This window comes from Cylas formicarius, unplaced genomic scaffold, assembly GCF_029955315.1.
Source record: "Cylas formicarius isolate icCylForm1 unplaced genomic scaffold, icCylForm1.1 PGA_scaffold_7__23_contigs__length_41026272, whole genome shotgun sequence".
NCBI lineage: Eukaryota > Metazoa > Arthropoda > Insecta > Coleoptera > Brentidae > Cylas > Cylas formicarius.
This window is the reverse complement of record NW_026844352.1, coordinates 15,712,995-15,736,947: the sequence shown is the minus strand read 5'-3', so window position 1 is coordinate 15,736,947 and position 23,953 is coordinate 15,712,995. Positions and strand designations below refer to the sequence as shown.

The 23,953-nt window shown below is 33.8% G+C and overlaps 1 protein-coding gene across 1 annotated transcript; it reads left to right on the top strand.

Annotated features, from left to right (window-relative positions):
• Window positions 1-270: 270 nt before the first annotated feature.
• On the top strand, window positions 271-21,337 carry LOC132704583 (uncharacterized). Its single transcript, XM_060674675.1, has 15 exons — window positions 271-416; window positions 531-738; window positions 1,723-1,848; window positions 1,950-2,126; window positions 2,183-2,374; window positions 2,587-2,667; window positions 2,722-3,406; window positions 4,793-4,928; window positions 4,985-5,211; window positions 6,501-7,029; window positions 9,303-10,312; window positions 12,393-13,016; window positions 13,074-13,306; window positions 17,399-17,861; window positions 20,607-21,337. The coding sequence occupies exons 2-15, from the start codon at window positions 580-582 to the stop codon at window positions 21,026-21,028; spliced, it is 5,064 nt and encodes a 1,687-aa protein (XP_060530658.1). The 5' UTR covers window positions 271-416; window positions 531-579; the 3' UTR covers window positions 21,029-21,337.
• The last annotated feature ends 2,616 nt before the right edge of the window (window positions 21,338-23,953 follow it).

Sequence of the window (23,953 nt, the reverse complement as noted above, 5' to 3'; positions counted from 1 at the left end):
CTGCTTATTTTAACAAGTAAATAAAATGTATTAGCATATTTTGTTAAATTTATAAATACAAGCAAGGACATAGACAACATATCGACTCTGCCTATTTTCTTTTTGTATGAATTCATCATTACGATAAATAATTTTATTTAAAAAGACTAATTTTTTAATCAGTTGTATGGTCGATTTTATTACTATATAATTTCAAATTAGCCGCGTCCTATCTCTGTCGACTATAGCCGACTATCGAGCGTGCGCATGTCAAATAACTTTCATCGTTTACGTCGATGTCGTTAGATCGCCATTTTACTAATTGTAAGCGTGCACGCAATTCAGCGAATAACGTTATCAAAGTTTGTTAAATTTTTTAAAAAATCGTAATGTGGATTCGGGCGACCACAAAGGCCCGTTTAGTTTGTTGGCGGAAGGTACGATCGCTTTTTTTGCTACGATAGCATTAAATAGAACGTATGAACCATATGTCAAAAGTGAAGGAATTGTGAAGTGTTTTGTAGTGATAACACGGGATTTTTCTGTTTTAGCCGTAATTGGTGACCCAAAACACCGTTTTGACTGTGATATTAGTGCAAGATGACGACTCCCGAAGAAATTAAGGCAGAATATACGTCCAGTTTGGCGGATTTAACGTTCAATAGCAAGCCTCTTATCAATGTTCTGACAATGCTGGCAGAAGAGAATCTTCCAAACGCCAGAGTTATAGTGGAAGCTATCGAAACACATCTTGCAAAAGTTAGTACTTATTTAGTAAGCCGACAGTGATACAATTTCTTTATGTAAACAAAATATCCTTAGTTATCTCAAATCAATATAAATAATGAATAAATAAAATGTTTTATCCCTTTGTTATATGAGGTTGGCGCAACTCTTTTTACAATCCTTTTAAGAAAGGGAATCAATTTACCCAACTTAAATCATTTATTAATTTTACTATTAGAAATTTGTTTAAAAGATTCCCTTTGTAGATATAACTGTAACAGTATATTATTTGCCTATTGATTGGGAAACACTCTATTTACAAGACATTGTGGCTGAAGCTGTACCCAGCAATGTTGTAATTTACAATATGTCTCCTTGAAGAAAAGTTTTATATAAATAATTTATGTCTATAAATTGGACGTAACTCTATTTTCTTAAAGGACTACCAAGCAAATGCAAAAAGTAATGTAACAATTCAAGCAATGGCGTACAAAGTGCTTATTTTATAAAAAAAGGAACTATAATCTTTATTACTTTTTATAATCTTAAAATTTCATTTTCATTTCAATTTTTTTTTTTTTTTCATTTGATTTGGTGTTTCATTTTGTTTGTTTTGTTTCATTATTCCTGACAAATGAGACATCAAATTACTAATTTTTATGTCTTTTACTATGAAAAGTGAAAATGTGGTATTTTATATAACATTTGTGCAATATCCCTGATTGGATTTGTGTTTTTTAAGTAGGTAAGTTGAAAAAATCGAAGTGTTTTTATTGTTTTATTACAGCTCTCAGATCTTTCAATAGACTAGAGACAGGAATAACTAAAAAGTTTCTATAAGTAGAACCATTTTAAAATTCAATCCATCACTCTTTATATATTTTCAAAACCTCTAGGTCAGTAAATATAATAAAATGTCTTCTTTGGGTCAGTATCAGTTTCAATTTCGTCAGCTACTGTCTTAAAAGATAATAATATTTAACAGCAGCAGCATCTCATCTGGAATGATATTTTCAGGCACCTACTGATGTCAAATTACCAATTCTATACTTAATTGATTGTATCGTCAAAAATGTGGGCCAAACTTACACATCACTCTTTGGTCACAATATTGTTTCTACATTTTGCAATGTTTTTAAAGAGGTGAGTAACTTTTTAAAGTTATCTTGGGAAACGATTTGTTACCAAAATTTGCACCTATTGAAGTCACATTTGTTTATTCTTCTAAAATATTGACTTTGCAGGTTGATGAGAAAACGCGAGCTGAAATGTTTAAGCTTAGGCAAACTTGGAATGATGTGTTCCATCAGATGAAGTTATATGCCATTGATGTTCAGATCAGTATGATAGACCCTGCTTGGCCTGTGACAGCACAACCGTCAAACAGTATACACCTTAACCCCAAATTTCTAAAAAGCACAGTAAGATATTGTTTATCAAATGTGTATCAAAATACTAAGTTCCTCTTAATTTTAAGACTACATCTACTGCCAAGGAGGCACCTCCCAAAGGAACTTCAACTGATATAGATAAAGAGACCCTCTTGATGCAGGAGCAGTTGATTCAGAAACAAAAGGAATTACTTGAGCTACAGAGGAAAACATTGGAGCTTGAAGTGCTGCAAACACAAGTTAAGCTACAAGAACAATTAAAGTCAGGAGCACCTCCCGTGAGTTACATCTTTTCTTGCTATTTCTTTTCAGAATGTATAAATTTGAGGCTAACAAATTGCTTTACTTTAATTGTTAAATACCCAGGTCTCATTTTCCAAACAATTGTATGCTCTTTGATTCTAGAAAATTTGCATTTCAAACTGCATATTGACTCAACTTTTTCCTGTTGGGTGATTTGAACTACTTTATTTACTTTATCTTATTTCAGAATATCTTGTTAAAACCAGAAGTTGCCAAACAGCTCATTCCGGAAGCTATGGGCAAGGCTAAATCAAAACCCATTGGAGTTGTAAGATTATATCATGGTGATTTGAATTTTACTTAAAACAAATATATATTGCAGGTTTCCTCAGTAATAGGTCAGAGGTTCCAAAACAATCTGGCAAATCAAGCCAAAGTAAAGCCTACGAGTGGAGCTTTGGCAATGGCCAAGCCCATTCGCGATCCGAGGCTTCTTAGACAGCAGCAGGGCACAAATTTGCCCCCGAAGGCAGTAGTTAGTCAACCGGGCACGGCTCTTTCTAATGTAAGGCAGAAGTCTGCCGTTCTTGAAAACAATAAAAATGTAAATAATAAAATGGGTGTAAAAGACCTTCGTAAAGATCCCCGCATAACGAATAAAATTGATAAAACTGCCAGACCCAAAACACTCCCCAAATCCCAAACTGACCCCCCACCAAAAACTTCACGGCCCGTAACAGGTACCGATTCAGATAAATCAATTTTGAGCAGTGGCGGTAGTTCTAGTAGTTTAGATTCTTTAACAAAGACAATTAAAATAAAATCTCCCAAGAATAATAGGAAAAGGGAGAAAAGTGAGTCACCAGGTTCGAACGATTCAAGTAGACTGGAAAAAGTCGATGCGAGTGATACTTCTGCCTTTAAAAGTGGTAGAAATTCGAGGAAGAACCGCAACTATATTCGGCATAATCTAACGTCCAGTCCGGACCTACCGCAGGACGAAGACTTGCGATCTCTGCCGCCTCCAGATAAACAGCCTCGTATTGAAGTAGGCGTCAGTGAGAAAGGTGGGTGGCCTCTACCATTGCAGTTGTATTTTTTTTTTCATTTGCTATTGTCTAAATTTAGAAGAAATTTATAAACAGTGTTAACTCTGACTAGACTACAATTACACATTCCAAATCCAAATTATTTCTATTTCTTGTTTAGTAGTTATGTTTTTATTGGGGTACATATGTATTTAAAGTAAATTAAAAATAAAAATACAATAATTTTTATAATCTGAGAATTGTAATTTAATTAAACATAACTTTAAAAACTTTTAATCAACCTGAAAATAACATATCACTTATCAAAAATCCTCCAGAAATAAAACTCTTCAGTTGATTTTTAAATATATGAATACTACAATCTTTATAGGAATGAAGTACTGAGTTGTAATTTGGGGCAGAGGTATATAAAAAACAATTTTTAAAAAACTTCACAGCTATGGTATCGATATGGCAGGAAAACTGATGTTCACCTGGTGAGCCACACTTTGAAATATTAGCTCTGTTAATTAACGTCTTTCTTCTTTCAATTCTTATTGGCATTTGTAAGAAAATAGTCGTATACAATATCAAAATTAGCAGGTATGGAGAGTATCAAAATAACCGAGTTCTTTAATTTGTAACATGATTTTTGACATCTTATTCACATATCATACATGATTAACTTTATTTATTAATATCAATTTTTATTTTCTGACCATTATTCACTATTTTTTGTATTGACTTACCTTGTTCTAACTATAATATATGTTCAATTTAGAAATATTAAATTTTTATATGATTGGTTTTGGTTGGCATTGGTTAATAAGTATTTTGTAATACTTACATTTTCTCAAAGGAAATTTTATTACATGTTCCCCAAATAGGTATCAAATGAATACAATGCGCCAAAAATCAATTAAATCAAATTAAATGTATACCAGTAGATTGGCACATCTTAAATTGGGAACAATACAGTAATGAGCCAAGAACTCCTCCGGCACCCTTTTACTATTCCAACTTTTTCTACTAATCATATCGTCTAATTTATTGTCAATTAATATTAAGAAGCTACCTCTGGAACCCATTGTATACAATACTATTTATAAATATTCTGGATTTTTACAAAATTTACATTTACATTTACAAAATCAAATGCGGCTGAAGGAGTACTAGTATCTTTTATCTTATTTGGCTTATTTTGTCTCATTTTCCCAATATTTTATCTAAGCTTTCCAATTTCTAAACATTTTTTATCTTCCTTTTTATAGTGTTTTTTTTTACAGGAATCTTATGTATTTGTATTTAAATTGTTGTATTGTGTCGAAGGTTTCATTTTAATTTTCTAAACTTTCTGCATAGCATTTTCCAAAGGTGTAAATCACGTGTCATTTCGTTGTCGGTTAAACGAATGTTTGATTATAGCATCGGAACCTACCCCTGAACCTGTAGCTCAAGCCATGGACGTCGATTTGAGACAATTGCCTACCGTAATCGGTAAGAAGCGGCCGTCTGCGGATGCTCCCGACCAGGCGTCGAAGAAATCGAAGAGTTTCGACGTGTGAGTAACCGACGGACCTTCACAAATGAAGTCTGTTTAATTTGGAAATATTTTAGACTGTTTGGAAACGAAGATACGGACCTGCGCCAGTTATCCGTGGTTGGTACAGAGGCTACTGCTCCGTTGGTCGAGTCTGAGAGGCCGCCGACTCCGCCTCCGCCGATCATATCTTCAGCCGAAATCCTTACGGAAAAGATACAGTCTCCGAAGAAGAGCGAGTTGGATGCCATTAGGGCGAAACTGGCGAGCGCGACCAACAGGGAAAAAGTCATGGCGAAATCATGTAAGTAACTTGGCCAAATCTTTTAAATTTGCACCTAAATATTATAAAATCCAGATATTCTAATTTTTTAAAAATATTTCAATATTTGTTAGTTTTATCAGACAATATTATTTACATAAGTTAATTCATTTATCAAATTCAGTCAATCCTAATATATAGCTAAAATTCAAAACTAATAGTACCATTCAAATATGGAAGACATTTTAAATATAGTTTTCTTTTTCTCTAGAAATTATCTTTAATATTCTCATTTTTTTATGCAATGTGTTTTTATGCGGGATATTTTTAAGTTTCTGGAACGACCGCCAGGGGGCGCAATCGCTTTCTTGAATTTAAAATCCCATTTTTTCAGAAATAATTTCTTATTACAGATTCAAATGGTGAAGGTTGTAAAGCTCTCATAAATTCGATTCTTCTTCGTTAAATGGTTTTTCCGCTATCTCTTAAGGAAAAGTAGTGGGGGATGTTAGAACATTTTAGGAAGTAAATTTCAATAACTTGGTTGAACGCATTTTGTCAAAATTTGGAGTTGTTGAAAAGATGCGCATTTTTGAAAAATACTCTATAACTTTGAAACAATACTAGATATTCAAATCAGTGTCCTTGTACTTTTTCAACAAACTCTGATATTTGTGAATCCATTCGCAGATCTTTCTGCCAGACTGTCCACACTGCATTATAATCATCACAGTTTAAATAACACCCCTGATCTGGAAAATTCATTGGATTCTTAATTTTGATTGGAAGCTGCTTCAATGTATTATTTGTTTTAAACGCTATAGATAAATTCCTACTCCTGAACAATTTAGCCAGGTGTTTATAATGTAGTATTTCTGAAGAAATTCAAGCATTGTAAATTCTGGAAGTTTTGATTTTGTTATATGATATGGCAATTCGTAAAACAACTTTATTGATAGAATAAAGTGGATAACCATTATTTAATGCAGTGGAATGTTAAAAAGTCTATAAAAGAAAATTAAACAAGGCATATTTATGAGAATAGGGAGAGTTGGAGTAAAAGTATATCACATTGTCAATAAACATGCATATGTAGAGAATTTGGCTACCCATAATTTTTCTCAAGATTGTTCATGAAAATTCCACTTAAAAAAAAGCAATAAGCAATTAGTTAAGACTTTAAACTATAGTTGTATTTAGTTTTAATCAGCATTACATACACTTTATAACTAAATTATCATTTTTTTTTTTTTTTTTAAATAGTGCGACTGTTTTCATAGCACGTAAAAATACTAACCAAAACTGAAATTTTGGGCGTTTTCTTTCAACAGTTCACAAGAAAAAACTAGAAGCGTCCCACTTTAAGGATCAGGACTTGAGGGTGAAACCGGCCCCCCTCGATACGGCCAAGGCCATCATCATCTCCCCAGAGGATGAGAAGTGCATCAAGTCCGGCTCCATGACCAAGGAGCAGGAGAAGCACATTCTCAACAAGATCTTCATGCAAATCGAGAAGAACAAACTGCGCGAGGCCAAAAAGAAAGACCACGAGGACTCCGCATTGAACGTTTCGTTGCAGCCGATTAGCGACGATGAGTTTGAGGATGACGTCGACGACGACCAAAATAAAACGCCTCCGTTTCACGACGTCGAAGCGAACGACGACATCAACGGAAACTCGGACGATAAGTCCGAGGACAGGGACGACAGGACGAAATATTACGAGCCGAGACCTTCTTACAACGACAAAGACGAGAGGTTCAACGTGTTGGTTCCGCAGAACGAGCCATATTTTCATCCGAGGGACGCTAGGAGGACCCCGTTTAGAGCCGGACCGGCGCACGGTGCTCCAGTTATACGGTAAATATGATCAAAGATAATTATTCTCCGAAATAAAACCATATCGTGGAGATATAATTTCGGAAGATTTTTATAATCTCTAGATATTTAAATGGAAACATTCTGAGTACGTTTTGAATTTTGATTTATTTATTTATTTATTTTTCAAAGAGATGATAGTCAATTACACAGACAATGTCCAAACCTTCAGTCTCAATCAAGATATAACAAATTACAAATTTAAAGCTTTAAAAATCGACATAGAACCCATAATAACATTTTTTCTTTTTAAATTTATCATGGCCATTTTTATATTTTGAATATTAGCAGGCAGTACGTCATACGCTTTTATAGTCTTGTATCCGCAAATTTTCTCTATTTCTACTATGAATGTGCATATTTTCATATAGATGGTAGATAGATACATAAACAAGATACTGTGAGTACATCAAACTCTTTAAGATAGGGTAAGCATGACACCTGTAGAAGCAAGTTGTAAATGCATCAGATACTGCGATTTTGTGCTGAGTATATGATTTGTAAATGATTTACTACCTAATAAAAAAAGTATTGCCTAACTAATTGAGGAGTGCACAATTGCATTATAAAAAGTTCTTATAGTTTCATCTCTCAAGTGCTGTTTCAATTCGACACCAGTATTTCAGTTGTTTTTAAAGTATATATATAAGATTTTTGGATCCATCCATGAGGATGTTTCCGTTTATTTTTAGAGTGATAATAGAAAATAGCTTAAGTTTGGTTAATAAACGTTTGTCCGCAAACATGTCTCCTTTTTTTTATTTTCGAAAATATCTTGTACTGGGTCATCAGAGTTACTCTTGACAAAAACAAAATTTACAGGGTGATTTAGCTATAATAATTTAGTTAAAATAATGTGTATGTATATAAGAGAATATAGAGAGTCTATTTGTGGCTAAACAATAACACTTATCGACTTAAAACAAGAGTAACAATTTTTGAGGATTTGTGATTCAATTATTAATTAAAGCAATGTATTCTATTTTGCAATATCAGTCTAAATAAATACAGGAAAAATTTAAAATAATGTTCTAGGTAAAGTGCACTCTAGACTTTTATTTTGTAACAATGACTTTTACTAAATCAGGGCTGTGTGTAAAATGCCAACTTAGTCCGTTGAGAATTAAGCCCACTGGGAGTTAAAAATAAAATTTTAAAAAATGAATTTTGACAAGCAATAACTCGGATAATATTACGATTTCGCATTTTTGTTACATGACTTACAACCATTATTTTGCCACATTGAATCTTTCCTCCAAATTTCCGAACACCCTGTATATTATCTCTGTTACGAGTACTATAATTGCTAAGATTATCCTTCATAATGCATTAAGCATCTCAAAATTGCGTAAGCTATTCCGCCATATCTCGTCCCTTCTTGTTTCTCAGAGAAATACACAACCTCAGACTTCATTTAAGTTGAATTGATTGCCATGAAACCATTCTCTGACATTCGGAAATTAACGGAGCGTTTTTTATTTTGATACTAGAATCCACTGAAGTTTGGCCACTTATTTAAAAACACCCCGTTAGGGCGCCATATATTTTTATAGATACATTCCTACACATACATATTGAATTAACTAATGTTTAACAAAAATTTAATTAGTTAAATTATTGACTAATATTTATTAGTCGCTATTTTTCTAAGTACACTATTACAGGATGTAAGCCATTTGTTGTACCGCGAGTCAAATATTTTTAATGTTAAAAGTTTTCACAAATTATATCAGATATAAAAAAATAAAAATACTTTATAATTTATAAATCATAAATAGGGTGGCAACAAAATTTGTCTAAAAAATTTCTAAAAAACTACCAAATAAAAAAATCCCTTTCGAGCAGCGCAAAATAGGTAATAGGCAGTACATTTTTAAAATAAAAATAAAATTACTGCAACAACGAAAAAACACGAAATAAGATCATTCATTTAGCGTTTCCATTAATTTCTATTAAAAGTCTTGATATGTCTATATGTAAAGTGTTTCTCAAAGTATATCGTCTTGGCTTTTGAAAAAGTAATCATGATCTTCATACTTTCAAAAACTCCAATATCCTCAATAAAGCATATTATTACCAGTTAATTATTGAATTGAAGTGAACAAAACTTAAAGATATAATTTACTTACCTAGATCAAACTTGGTTCGATATACATGATACAATATCCGAATGATAGGTTGATTCCCAAAAACTGTCAAACAAAAATATTGTTATTTATGTTTAAAGCTAGTATTTTTTTTCATTCCGGTCACAGCGTGGAGCACTGGCGTGGTCGGGGTACGAGGACGCCGGGTCCTTCGTCCCGACCGCCGATCCGTATGTGGATGCAGCAGCCGCGTCCAAAATGGCGCAACCAATATATACCAGAGTTCGAAGACTCGGTAACCTCGACGGATCCAACATCGGAACAGTTAACGGTACTCCAAGAGGACCTGAAGACAATTAACATCGACGGTATTCCGCGAGACGTACGGACATACGGCGAAGTGGCGGTGGTGTTTTTAAACTGGGACGATCCGCGGGAAATCTCGTTCCAGAGCGGTACGCGACGCGTCACCTTTAACGGAACCGACTCGTATTACCTGTCGTTCGGTGACGGTTACAAAGAGTGTTCGATAGATGGCGATCCGCGCTTAGTGAAATTGGGCGTGCCGACGCGTGAAATTTTCGTCGACAACGTCGGTTACGAGTGCTATTTCGGCGGCGCGCCCATAAACATAACCTTAAACGGCGGTACCTCGGTTTCGGTACTGCTGGACGGGCCCGTGCCTCAAGTAAAAATAGGCGAGGGCAAAAGGACCGACCTCGTGGCGGGCAAGATTACCCTTATAATTAATGCTAAGTTAATTGTGCCTGTGTTTCTCGATGCCAAAGAGCAAAAATTTGTTATTGACGGAGAGCAGAGTACTCTTAAGTTTGTAGATGGATTGAAAACAGTCTTAATAAACGATATGCCTTTTGAAGTTGAATTTGGTGGTCTCCCTAAACCTTTTACTATCCACGGTAAAAAACACTTTATCAGGTTCTCGCTGCTACCGAAAGGTGTTAAGCCGGGACACGTGAGGATTCGGGATATGGAAGGAGAGAGAGGTTCGAGCCCAGCACTGGACGAAGATAGTCAGGATTCGGTGGTTATCACTTCGGAAACCGGTCAGATTATGCGCGCCGGCGTCAACGATGGAAAACACGTGACCGGGCAAGAGTCGCCTGACAGCAGGTCAAAGTCACCCAGTTTCTTCCAAAATCTGTTGCAGCCCAACTTAAGTAAGTTTCATTTGTTGTTATTTGTGCTGCTCGATATGTGTTCCTACATTTGACTTGGCGGGCAACAAGGATATGGATCTAACTCAAAGGAGCCAAATATAGAAAAAAAACATCATTTTTTTATCTTATTTTATCGTATTTGTTAGGACCCCCTTTAATTTTTTTTGCCAACCCTTTTCAATAAATGAAAGAAAATGTTTCCATTAATTGAAATTCGTTTTAAAATCTGCGTACTCAACACTACACTTATTTGACTTAGCGGCCAACAAAAATGTCGATTTACCTGCTCAAAGGGCCAAAATATTGTGTTTTCTATTTTGCACTTCCACAGATTATGTACTTGTTATTTATTAGGACTTTTTTTCACATTTCTCTTTTTTGTCGACACGTCTGAAAAAAAAGTAATCTAACCAGCTAGTCTTTCATCTTGTAACCTTTTAATATTTGGCAGTTTTAATTAATTATTAAAACTCGTTTTAAAATCTGACGTCAAAACATTCCAAAAACTCTACACTTACTTAGCGGGAAATAAATATATAGAAAGTATTAATATAAAGTTAGATCCTTGACTTTGTTTTTCTTTTTTGTATTTTGAAAACAATTTTTATTTATTTTAACTTTAAGAAGTTTTAATTAATTGAAATTTATTTTAAAATCTGCGTAGTAACAAAATGCCGATTTAACTCCTCAAATGAACGAAATATAAAGCAAAAAACATTTTTTTGTTGCATTGTGTGTCTATTATTTAGTAGGATTTTTTATAATTTAATTTATTTTCCTAACGCATTGAACAACAGTACTAGTACAACAGCTAAGATTTCATCTTGTAGCTCTTCAACATGAACAAATTTTAGTTTAGTTTAGTTTTAGTTTATTAAAATTTGTTTTACAAATCTGAGTAGTCAAAAAGCAGAAAAATAGCAAAAACTCCTTAAAAATGTAAAAGATGGAAAAAACAAGACTTGTCCCATTTACGCCGTTTTTTTCACATTTCCAGATTTAACATCAAAAAGTTTTAATTAATTGAAATTTCTTTTGAAGACGTTTCTTTGCATTGTGTGTTGCCGATCTGTTATTTAGTAGGATTTTTTTTGTTTGTTTTCATTTTTTGTCATATACTAACACATAGAACAAAAATTAATCTAACCAGATAGGATTTAATGTTGCTGCGTTGTCAAAAAAATAGAAAAGTGTTTTGTTACTCAGTTTATTTATATTTCTTTTTTTACCAATGCATTAAAAAAAACATCAAGAAGTTTTGAATAATTGCAATTTGTTTTAAAATTAGAAAAATGATAAGAATGTCGATCTACATCTTTAGAGAAGCAAAATGTAGAATGAAAAACAAGATCTTTGTTTTGCATTACGGGTTAGCCTATTCACGTCGTCACATTGTACACTCCTTTTCAAAACATTCACTCTTTACAATGTTATTTAGTATTTATTTTTATATTTATTTTTCACATTTGCCTTTTTATTGCTAACATATTTAAAATTGTTATCGGTTGTCATTTCATCTTGTAACCTTCAACATCAAAAATTTTTGCTTAATTAAAATTTATTTTTAAATCTGCTTAGTCAATTGAAAAAGTAACAGAAATGACCATCTAACTCCTCAAAAAAGTAATATATATAGAAAAAACAAGATTTTTGTCGCCTATTCATGTCGTTACATTCTACTTTAGCACTCGTTTTCTAAATTTATTATTTAGTAGGACTATTTTTATCGTTTGTTATTTATTTTTTTATATTTGTTTTTTTAACACTTTCACACTTCTGAAGAAACAAAGCAATCTAAACAGATATGATTTCTCCTGGTCATCAAGAAGTTTTAACTAATCGAAATTTGTTTTAAAATCTGTGTAGTCAAAAAATAAAAAAAAAATAGATCTAACTCCTCAAAATATAGAAGAAGAAAAAAACAAACGTTTATCTGTTATCAGCGCAGTCAAAAACCACAAAAATTTTACACATTATAAAATAGTACAAATGTCAGGCGCTGCGGTGTGGCAAGTAACCTATCACTCGGTTCTAATTAAAATCGAAGCTTCATTAACTCGATATTTCGTTGCCGTTTTAGACAATTTCGATGTAATATCAAACGCGCTGTCAACGTCGATGACGTCTGCGCCATCTGCCGGAAGCTACCAAGTAGAAAACGTCCCTGGCAGCTCGGACGTCAAAGAAACCAAAGGAGATAACTCAGCTACTGCGGTGTTGCCCCCGTTGAACATCAACGAACTGTTCCAGAAATTAGTAGCGTCTGGCTTTGTAAAGACTGGTACGCAACAAATAGCCGCACAATCAGTACCGTCGGAACCGGTTAAAAAGGATTCGCCGGTAATGACAAAAGTTTTACCGACCAGACCCAAAGAGAGAGGCAGAACAGAGGCCGGTGAGCCTCCTAAACAAGTGAAACGCAATCTCATACAAAATATGAGGCCCATAGATTTCAATAGACCAGAAACTCTTAAAATTAGGCAAAGCGTGTTGTATACCGCGTTGTACGCCGGGATGCAATGCAGTAGTTGTGGAATGAGATTCCCTCCCGAAGCCAGCATGCTATATAGTCAGCATTTAGATTGGCATTTCCGGCAAAATCGGAAAGGAAAAAGGAACATTAGGGTGGCAGCCAGTAGGAAATGGTACTACTCGCTCGCCGATTGGAAAAACTACGAGGAGATCGAGGATCTCGAAGAGAGGGGTACGCGTTGTTATCTGGCGGTTAATTTCGGCAATAAGACGGTCGTCTAAATTTCAGAAAAGAATTATTTCGATCAGCAACAGCAGGCTGAGGTGTCGGCTGAAGATGCGGAAGAAGAAAACGACATTCCTAGCGTGCTCGCAGACCCGAGCAGTACCAACGAACGTTGCGAAGTTTGCCGGGATATCTTCGAGCAGTTCTTCAATGAGGAAAAGGAAGAATGGCACCTGAGGAACGCCATTAAAATGGACAATAAAACCTACCATCCCGTGTGTTATGACGATTACCAGGTACTTATTTATTTAGCACTTTGATAGCCAGACATACATTTATTTCTCTTATTTTTGCCCAACAGACCCCGATACAACAACCTAAAGAAACCAATAACAGCAAATAACAAAACAAAAAATTCATTATTAAAGTGTAGGGTGGGCAAATAAATTAACTTTCAAGTTCATATTTATGCCGTTGGGGGCGTTATAGTTATGATGGCGTAGAAAAATGCATTTTACTAAATATTGATTTATTGTAAGTTGATAAAAGCATACGAACACTGTAATTATTGTAAAATTCGGCATTTTTTGACTCATCACTTTTTATTTGGCATTAAATAAGGAAGGAAATTCAACATATTTGGGCAAGGACTCGTGCTTATTAACCAAAAACATTCCTTTGACAAACTGGTTTACACTGCTCCCGCTAGTTTTTTAAATGTTTTTCCGCAATTTCACATACCATTATTTTAACAGAAACAGAAAGTAGATGAAATCAAACATTTATTACTTGACCATAAAAATTTGAAATATAATTTGCTTTTCAAATGTTAAAAAAAGGCCCAATCATAATTGGATGCTCTACAATTAAAAGCGATGAGCCAAAAATTCTCCAGAAACTCATAATAAAACATTATTTAGTAAAATGTATTATTCTACCTGAACATAGTTGTAACGCACCCCAGCGGCATAGATATGAGCTTGATACGAATTATTTCCAATACTTTCTTTTCATAACTTGTTATAGAATTTTTTGCCGCAAATCTGTACAATTCGTGGTTTCAGAGATACAGCCGCTTACTTCAACTTATTTGAACACCCTGTACAATATTTTGTTTTATATAGTTTCCACTTTCCTTTTTAAAGCTTGAGAGGTAATTGCAGTCGTTAATATTGGCAGATACTTCGTTGTATTGCCAAAGTGGCTTATAAAAAACATGCAAACTTAAAAGCAAAGTACTTCAAATTTGCTGATGGCACTGCGTTAGATCAGTCGGGTGATGGAGCAGCTTGAAGATATCGTTAAGATTTAAAGCAGTTTCTTGAAGGCTGTGCTATAAGAAACTTTCCTTAAACGCCCATGAAACAATTTATATAATATTTAAACAAGCCTCAAAAGCACCTTCTGGATAAACAAATTGAGTAATGAGTGAGTAATGGAAAGAGCTGTACCAATGTTAAAACAAAGCAAAAAACAAGGCAGCTGGTATACAGGTTGTTGTCTAATTGAATTTCAATAATTAAAGGGGCGACTTTTTAGTTCATTGTAAAAAGAAAACTTCATATGAATATATGTCCTAAACGTCTTTAACTTTTGAGATACAGGGTGGTAAAGTTTTCAAAACAAATTATATTTTTTTAATATCTGTAATGCCACTTGCCACATCTTACTTAAGTAATTGTCAATTTGTAGTATGAAAATACTTCAAAAAATCGAAGTATAAAAAAAGAAGTACGTAAACTTAAATAAATAAGATAAATTTAAATAAGATTATCTTGTTGTTAGTATGTTATATAATTTAATTAAAACTGTAAAAGAGCGGTCTTCTAATTTTTTTTTCTGAAATACTCTAGTTGTAACTAAAAATTAGATATTTTGCTTTAGATAGATATTTTATTTTTCACTAATAAAAGTTATCGTTTTAACTAGTGCAGTGGCCTAATTCACCAAAGTATTATTTGTTCATAGATAGTCAGTTGCACGCCACTGATTTCTTTTATCAATATGATGACATTCGCATTCATTTATGAGCAGATTTGATTTATTTTTTTTTTAATCCGTTGCACGGTTTTTATTTTCACTTCACGTACCATCAATGATAGAATAATTTTTATTTTAAGAGAAATTAGTGGCGTACTATCAGTATCTGCCAAAATAGACAAGTTAAATTCGATACGCCCGCCACCTGTGTATTTAAAAAAAATGTGGTACACTAAATAATGCCTCTTGATACATAGTACATGTGTGCCGGATTTCATTAAGATATCTAAAGATATTAAAAAAATATATGTTATTTTTGAAAACCTTTTAATTATTGACATTCAATTAGAAAACACCCTGTATAATAGCTTCGTACAAAATAAAGCACTTAAAGTACATGAACTTATTTAAAAACGCGTGAAAGCGTGATACTAGAAGAAACTTAAAACAAATGTGAAATTGATACAACTACAGCACAAGAAGCAATGATAAGTTAAAAAATGCATATGCAAGGACCAAAAAGAAACAAGATTCGCCAATTTACAGAAGTATAAAAACTATATTAAAGGGCACTACTAAGAAAATGTGTCATAACCTGAAAGGCTTTATAAAAAAAATAGAATGTTAACAAATTACTATATTCATTTTTACTAGAATATTATATTTATTTATTCTGTTACTGTTATTCACAAGGCCTTGGCGCCATTTAATTGGTAACTGTTTAGAGGTCTAAATTAAATTGATATTAAAGAATATATATTTAACGCAATTCATAATTTCCAAACTTTGATTATTTATTTACACATTCAAATTTGGATTCATATGTATCATCCTAATAAATATTACTTTAATTGTGATTTACATTCATTGATGTATATTGCGTCTATTATCTTACTGATGTTGTTGGCTGATATATTAATAAATATATAGCTTGATCAGAATCATATTTGTTTATTGAAACACTTAAACCTACTGGAAATAGCATTTTCAGTACAGGAGTTTTTCATTGTCATTGTTATACTATTGTACTATAGTCCTATTACTATGAGTACTATCAGTAAGATCATAGAAAAGTTTATCAAGTGTAAATTAGCATCCTTAAATAAATATAAATTGAGCATCAGTGGGGATTCAGAGGAGGGTTGAATATGGAGTATGCACCAGAATGTATCGGGGGGTATTGGACAAAACCTTGACAAGGGTAAAAAAGTTATTGAGTATATTTTTGGACCTGCCAAAAATGTTGGACTCAGTGGCGATCGGATAACGGGAAATAATACAACAGGTTAGAATTCAAAATGTACTTAATGGTGATAGTCTAGTGGAGTTTGATGTGCCACAAGGTACCACCATACCGGCGGCTCTGTTGTTTAATATGTATTTTAACGGATTCTTACGAGTTGTGAATCTAGGTTAAGTTTGCCGTTTTGCTGATGGCTGCATCATCAGCAAAACGGTCATAACTGGCCAGTAATGAGAATCTACAAAAAAAGCGTCTATATGGTTATATTTAGGTTAAATAAATGGTTAGACACTAGCTAACTTTCTCTTAATGCTGAAAAAACCAAATTCCTAGCTTGTTCTCTATTATAAAGATTATCACCTAACTTTTTAAAAATAAACATAATTATGAATCTAAAATGCAGAAAGAAAAAGCAGTATCATATCTTTGGGGGCGATTCTTGGTGAAAATATTACTGGGAAAGAAGACGTGAATGCGATTTTTGAGTGGTTTGGGGGGGAACGCTGGTAAGAAAATTCGCTACGAAAGTGCAAATTGCCCGAAGTATGTTATAAAAATTATGCTATTGATTTGCTGTATAAAAAAACCAATTCATATAAAGTTAAAAATTCTTTATGTTGAAGACAACTTATTATAAGCAGGAACTATCTCATAATCTTAACGCCAGACTTGTGACTTGAGCAATATCCTAGACACACTGCAGTCAAAATAATGTCTATTGTGTCTAGCTGCTTAATTTAAATAGTGAAAAATATGTTGTCTATGCCAATCACTTGGTGTCTATCTTGATATTTAATTGCTGTTTATTTACTTTCCAAAAAAATGATATATATTTATTTGTATAAAAGAATTTTAAACATTATTTAAAGTATTAATATAAATGAGTGCACCACACAGCACACTGAATCAGCCATTATGCGCTCAAATATTTTTAGTATTAGCAAATCAGTATTTTGTTTAATGCTTTTTTTGCAAATTTAGAATTTGAAGAATGATAATGATTCTATTTTAGTTGTTACTTATTTATATTGTCTATAAAACATTGTATGGTTTTGCTGAAATATTTATTTATTACTTATTTTTATATATAATATTATCGGCTGATAATTTTGACAATTTCATTAATTAAAATTGTCAACATTTCACTATTGAAATAATTTTCCAGAAGTCTCTTCTGGACCAAACCCTAGACGAAAGCAAAAAGGAGTTGCTCACAGGACAAGAGAATAAGCTCATTCCGGGCCTGGAAATCATTTTAGACGATGACGAAGATGAAGAGTACGTCCCAGGTTCACCGAATGACGTCGTTTCTCTACCAGACGACGACGAGGAAGAAGAATCCAAGGCCGCAGAAGAAGGACCGATCGAAGAGCATGCCACTGAAGAACCTATGGAAGATGAAGACGATGATGATGACGTAATCCTCAATGAAGTGGCGCCGATCAAAATCGTCGTGGATGATGACGACGATGAGGATCAGGCTGCCGACGCGGTGCCTGTGTTCAGTAATAGGGTGAAGAAAGAAAAGCAGCCTGTGGAAGATGACGGTTTCGTGGACGTAGGAGAAGGGTTTGTGAGCTTGAATAAGGGCGGGCAGATCAAAATTAAGTCGGAGCCTATCGACCCGGGTAAGTTTCCTTTTGTTATTTTTTTACTGCTGATCATTTAGATTCACAAAAAAAATAGTTTATCCCTACAGTAATCTGGTAATACTTTAACACAAGATAGATAGTAAGTCAACTGTGTGATTTGAACGATATGAGTAATATTGAAATCATATACTTACAGATGAAAGAATGTTCTGATATTCTACATAAATATTAGTTTTTGACATACAGGTTGTTAGTTTTTCGTTTTTTGAGGAATGACTGAGTAATTTTCATATCCGAATAAGTGACCATTTAAATTCAAGGATGTTACAGGTTCAACAACTGAAGGTGGTAAAAACCAATTCTTGCTTCTTTTACATATACACTTTGATTTAAATTAATGCACGACTAAAATTTTAGTCGATTTTAAAGTTAATCAATCTTGTCACAAACTGCTGACTAGATTTGAATATATGTTTGAGTCAGCAGTTTTACTATGAGGTGAACCCAAATTTCTCAATATTCGCTAAATGTGGTTATAATAGTAGAAGATCCGCATTTACAAACAGTCGTGGATATCACAGAACTCGGTTTTATCAACATGTAGTCTAAAAGCCACCAACTCGCGATCTTATTTTTATGAGAACGTTTCTTGGTGTTTTGAGGTTAGCAAACTAGATTTTGTAAACATACTTAGAAAAAACCTCATATATTCCTGTTTTCATTTATTTGTGCAAGAACAAACCAAAAAATGTTTATATTACTTTTAATGCAATATAGTGGCCACTTTTTCAATAGATTTAAAAAGTTGTGTATTTAGAAGCATAATGCCCCTAAAGAACTATTTTTGAAAAAAACAAATTTTTCAATTTTTCTTCCTAGCACATTTATTTTCAATTCCAGCAAAAATAAAGTTACAATACAAAAGTTGTAGGTTTGAAACGCGTTCTATAGAGTATCCCAATTTTGAACTACCACTAACAGCATTGAAATTCTAAATAGAATATGCCATCTTTTTGTACTAATTATGAATTTCATTTAAGTTTCTATAATAATTCTAAAAACGGCCAAAAATACAGGGCCATTCTATTTAAAATTTTAATGTTGTCAGTAGTAGCTGAAAATTAGGACATGTTGTGGACAAAACAAAAAAAAACTGCACTACAACTTTTGTATAATTATGTATTTTATAAGGCAATTACATATCTGAATTCACAACTTTTATCCCATTTAACCGAACCCTGTATCTTTAAATAGTTTAATTAAAATTTATCCATGCAATCCAAACAATTTTAAACAAGCGACTAGAGTCATCCTACCTTTGTCATCGGATATATACAGAAAATTATAAAATTTGTACTAAAGCACCTAAAATTAGAGGTAGCGCGTCAGCAAATAATAAGGGTATATGGCCGGATTTATTAGAAAAATAGTACAGTGACGACATCAATTCCTAGTCAAAATTTGCTCTATGTATCCTTGCAAACTGTAAGGAGCAATAGACGTGTAATACTACTATTACACCGACGATTTCAAGACAAGTTGGTACAGTTTAATTGTATCACTATGATATCGAATAATGATCAGTAAATTTAAGTGCACGAAATTATTCATAAATATATTCCCTAAAGAAAACATAAATATGTAATAAGGCGAAATAAAGATAAGCGCACACAATAGCAGCCTACACGTCACATGATAGTCAGCAGCCGAAATTTTGACTGTAGAATGCTAGCAGCTGATTACACGAGAGGTTTAAGAGGAAAAGAGTAAAATATAACGTCTAAATACTATGAGTTGGTTGAACGACATTTTAAAACGTCAAATAAGGTTGCGGTAAGTGATAGTCGTCGAATTCATCAGTATAAATACTGGTCACTTAAAGATTTTATTATTTTCGTTGACTGATTAGATCCGGCTGCTAATGGAAGTAGACAACAACAAATATACTTGAATACTTTACTTATACCTTATTATTAGGTCATTGCTTAAGCAAAAATAATTTTAAAAAAATTATTAACCCTTCATTACTCGCACAGTTTTCTGAAACGCTAATGGTCAGAGCGGTCATTTTTTTAGGAAGAATTTCAATAATAGTCAAACAAAATATCCTTTAAACAAACAGTAAAACTAACCTAAATTATTAAAAAAAACACTTAAATACACTTAAAACTAAATATCGAGCAAAAAGAAAAAGCTTTTGTCAAAAACTTTACAATACCTTGTAAGTTTTTTAGACACAAATACATCTTTTATTTACATTACATATGTTACATTACACATTTACATCTCGTAGAAGGAAAACTAGCATATTGATTTTTCTTAGAACTACAAAAAACACTATTTTTCGTAGTGGCTTTTAGACCACAGATTTCTCTTATAGGTAATTTTGTATTTATTTGTATTATTCCCCATCCCAGTCGATAGTGCCAATAAAGTATTACCATGTCGAGCGTAGTTTTTTGAGGAAGCTTTTTCTAATTTACATTAGTCCCTTCGGTATCATGTTAAATAAAAAATGCAGTTCTGTACTTAAAAAAATTAAGTTGCTGTACATAAAAATTTACCTCTGAAACATCACGCCCAAATTTTCAATTCTTCAATTACCTATGAGCTTATTGTCAGTATAAAACTAATCTTATAGGGAGAGAAAAATAATTTCGCTCGGAAAGCGATCACGTCACTAGTCTTCCATTTTATCTAGGCTTTAAAATGTTTTTTTCTATGTAATTTTGTCCGTTTTTGTATGGAATAAAACTCATTGGGTTTTTCTTGCGACGCTAGATGATTTAGTATCGATCAACGAAAAGTCGAGGCCGGAACAAACGACCGAAATCGTGGAAACGCCAAGGGAAACAAGTCCGAGCGCACCGTCTCATCCGGAACTAGTCACCTCCATCGACGGTAACATCGAATTGGTGTCGAACGTGCCGGTACAGGTGCCGACCAGCGGCGTGGGCGGTAACAAAATCAAAATAAATATTAGCAAACCGTTGCCTGTGATATCTCAGAAAGAGAAAGAGACCGAAGTTAGTGCCAGTAGTTTAGAGAGTGTTGTTCCTACGATCGATCCCAACGAACCTTACCCGCCCGGCGAAGAACCGGACATTGTTCCTTTGAAACCGGGCTTAGAAAACGTAACGTTGAAAAAGTTGCCTCCCGTGAAGAAAGGTAGCGAACTGACCGGTTTGTGTTCGATAATGTGACTGTAAAATAAATTTGTATTTATATATATGGGAGGGAGTTGTTACGAAACTATTTATTGCGCGATAATTTGTAGACATTTTTCATGAAATTGCGTTCTTCGTTTTTACGAGGAGTTGTTGTCATTTGTCATTGTTGAATAAATTATTTTTGAAATCGGTTTTTATTTAGACATTTGGGCAGGACGTTTGTGTTCACCCGTGTTGCGCAGACCGCACGAGCGTTAATTGAAATTTTCGTTTGTATATATAAGAGTAAGTAATATTATAAAGAGGTTGGACATCATATTGGTATCGGAATAAATATCTAGAAGCACACGCGTTCGTTTTATTTATCACGCCCTGTTTCAATTAGTTGTAGAATACCGCAGATTTTAATCAAATCAAATAGTTGCTGTTATACAGGGTATCTCATAAGAATCTCACTAACTTCCTTGTACGCGCTTGGCAACGGTTGGTCCTACAGGGCCATTGGTACAGATGCATTATGCATCGAAAACTAAACACTTTTTTTGTCTGTGCGTTCTCTGTTCTACGTTCCTCTGTAGACGAGTCATTAATTTGTTATAACTTTCGGACGATTTTGCACACAACCTTCAGATTTCGTTCCTCTTAGGCAGTCCATAAGCCAATGAAAAATAGTTCCTTGTACGCGCTTGGTCCTACAGGGCCATTGGTACAGATGGATTCTGCGTCGAGAAAGAAACACTTCTTTGTCTATCCGTTCTCTGTTTTCTGTTCATCTGTAGACGGGCCATTAATTTGTTATAACTTTCAAACGGTTTTGCACACGGCTTTCAGATTTCGTTTCTCTTAAGCAGTCCATGAGATACATAAGCCAATGAAAAATAGTCTCGATTTCTCCAAAATCGTTTAATCGAACGAATAATTTCTTGAACAGGAAGACGCAGACGAGTCGGCTTTTATTATTTTATATTATTATTATTATTTCAAAAATGTACAGGATGCGCCTCATGTTCAAAAAAACTGAAAAATGGGTTCCCATATAAATGAAAATTGGCTATAACTAAAAGACTGTATTTGAAACGTCAGTTTCATTTATATGACGATATAGTCCGCATAAACAATTTTGTATTTAAGGTTTTTACATGTAAAGGGTGTTCAAGATATTTCGTACTATATTGAAAAATTAACAGGTGTCTTAAATTTGCAGCTATCGACTTGAGATTTGGCAGAAAGATAGAACCCAAGTTTCAACTGTTAAAATTGGACTCAATCGAATCGCGCGAAGGTTTTTTTCTTTTAATTTTGAAAATTTTGTTGTAGGATATTTTGGCTTCCTGAAAAAAAATATTTTTTCGAAAACTATAAACCTATTCGGCACAATTTTTTCGATTATATACAGGGTTTTTCAATTAGAAATCTAAAACACCCTGAAAATGGTTCTTTTCGGCATTAACTTATTAGCCGTGATTCAAAATTCGTAAAAGATATGGCTATATATTTGGTTAGCACAATAATATATGTCGAATGGAAGGCTACAATTTTTGTATTTACGGTTTTCGTTTATCACATACGATTCTCGAGATATTTGAACAAGATTATGTGACAGTCGCTATACCTCACACTCAGTCTAGATGTGATGACGTCATTTACTATTAAGACGGCGTACTGCATGATTTCACAAAACAAGGATTTTCTCGAAAACCATTTACTTTATTAGAAAAATTCATACATCAGGAAACCGGGACATCCAAGGCTATAGCCTCTGAACATTTTTTGAGTTATATACAAGGTTTGCCGTTGTCGAGGTTAAATTATTAGCCGTAAATAAAAAAAATAAAACATGGGGTTTCGTCTATCACACAGGGTGCATGAGACATTTAGAAAAATGTCAATGGAAATCGCTATTATTTATACAAATTTTTTATATTTACCAACGTTTGCCGTGACTTTGAAGTTCGGCGATACGTGAAATTCATTTTATGCGGAATACATGGATAATAAAAATTACATCGATTTTCCGAAAGTTCCATAGTGGTCCACAGGAGCACGATAGAAAAACAATGCGTCCCTCTAAGACAAGAAACCGCGAAGTTTCTTCTTTGAGATACAAAGCTGCTACATGCTACGAACTCGCCCCAGGGGGCGAAGATTTTTCGAAAAATCGATGAAATCGAATTTTTCGAGAGTATACACGCTTGGCAACAAAGCTTATATCTCGGCAACAGTGGGTCCTAGGGGACCGCCATTGGTACAGAAATGATCAGCGGCGAAAAAAAGATTTTTCTCTGTTCTGTACAATGGAGGTCCCCTAGGGCCAACCGTTGCCGAGATGTTTCGTTGCCAATCGCTTTTCGATTTCATCGATTTTGCGAAAGTAACGAGAATCGCTTTTCAAAATTGGTATTGAGAACTGGTTTATCTTAGTACTCAGTTATGAAAGTCATGCCAGAAAATGTAACCAAGCAATTTTTTACTTGCGCCACATTACATTTTGGAATGTCTTTAATATCTTCAAAATAATTGATACCAACCTAGCATTTTGCTTGATCCACCGCGTGTCACGAAACAACACTCAAAGGGGAACCACGAAAGGATCTCAGAATACTAAGAAAAGGGTTAAAATTGGAAAACGCCAGAACACAATGACAAGAGCGACCTCAAACGGGGAAGAGTTGCAATAAGGTCTAATGCCGATAAAGTAGTTGGCTGAACATGATGGTGCCAATGTGACTTAAAAATTTACCAAACTTGTTGCACATATACTTTTTCTACGATCATTAGTTTTTGGGAACATTTTTGCAAAACACGAATATATTAGATTAGATATATCACGGACATGGCCGTCAAAATTCAGCCATGCGGTAAAATCTCCGTAAACATCCATTCCTTCCAAACTTGTGCAGTAATATCCTGGAAATGTCCAAAAGCGCTCGGATCCGTGGAACAATTGCGACACTCACG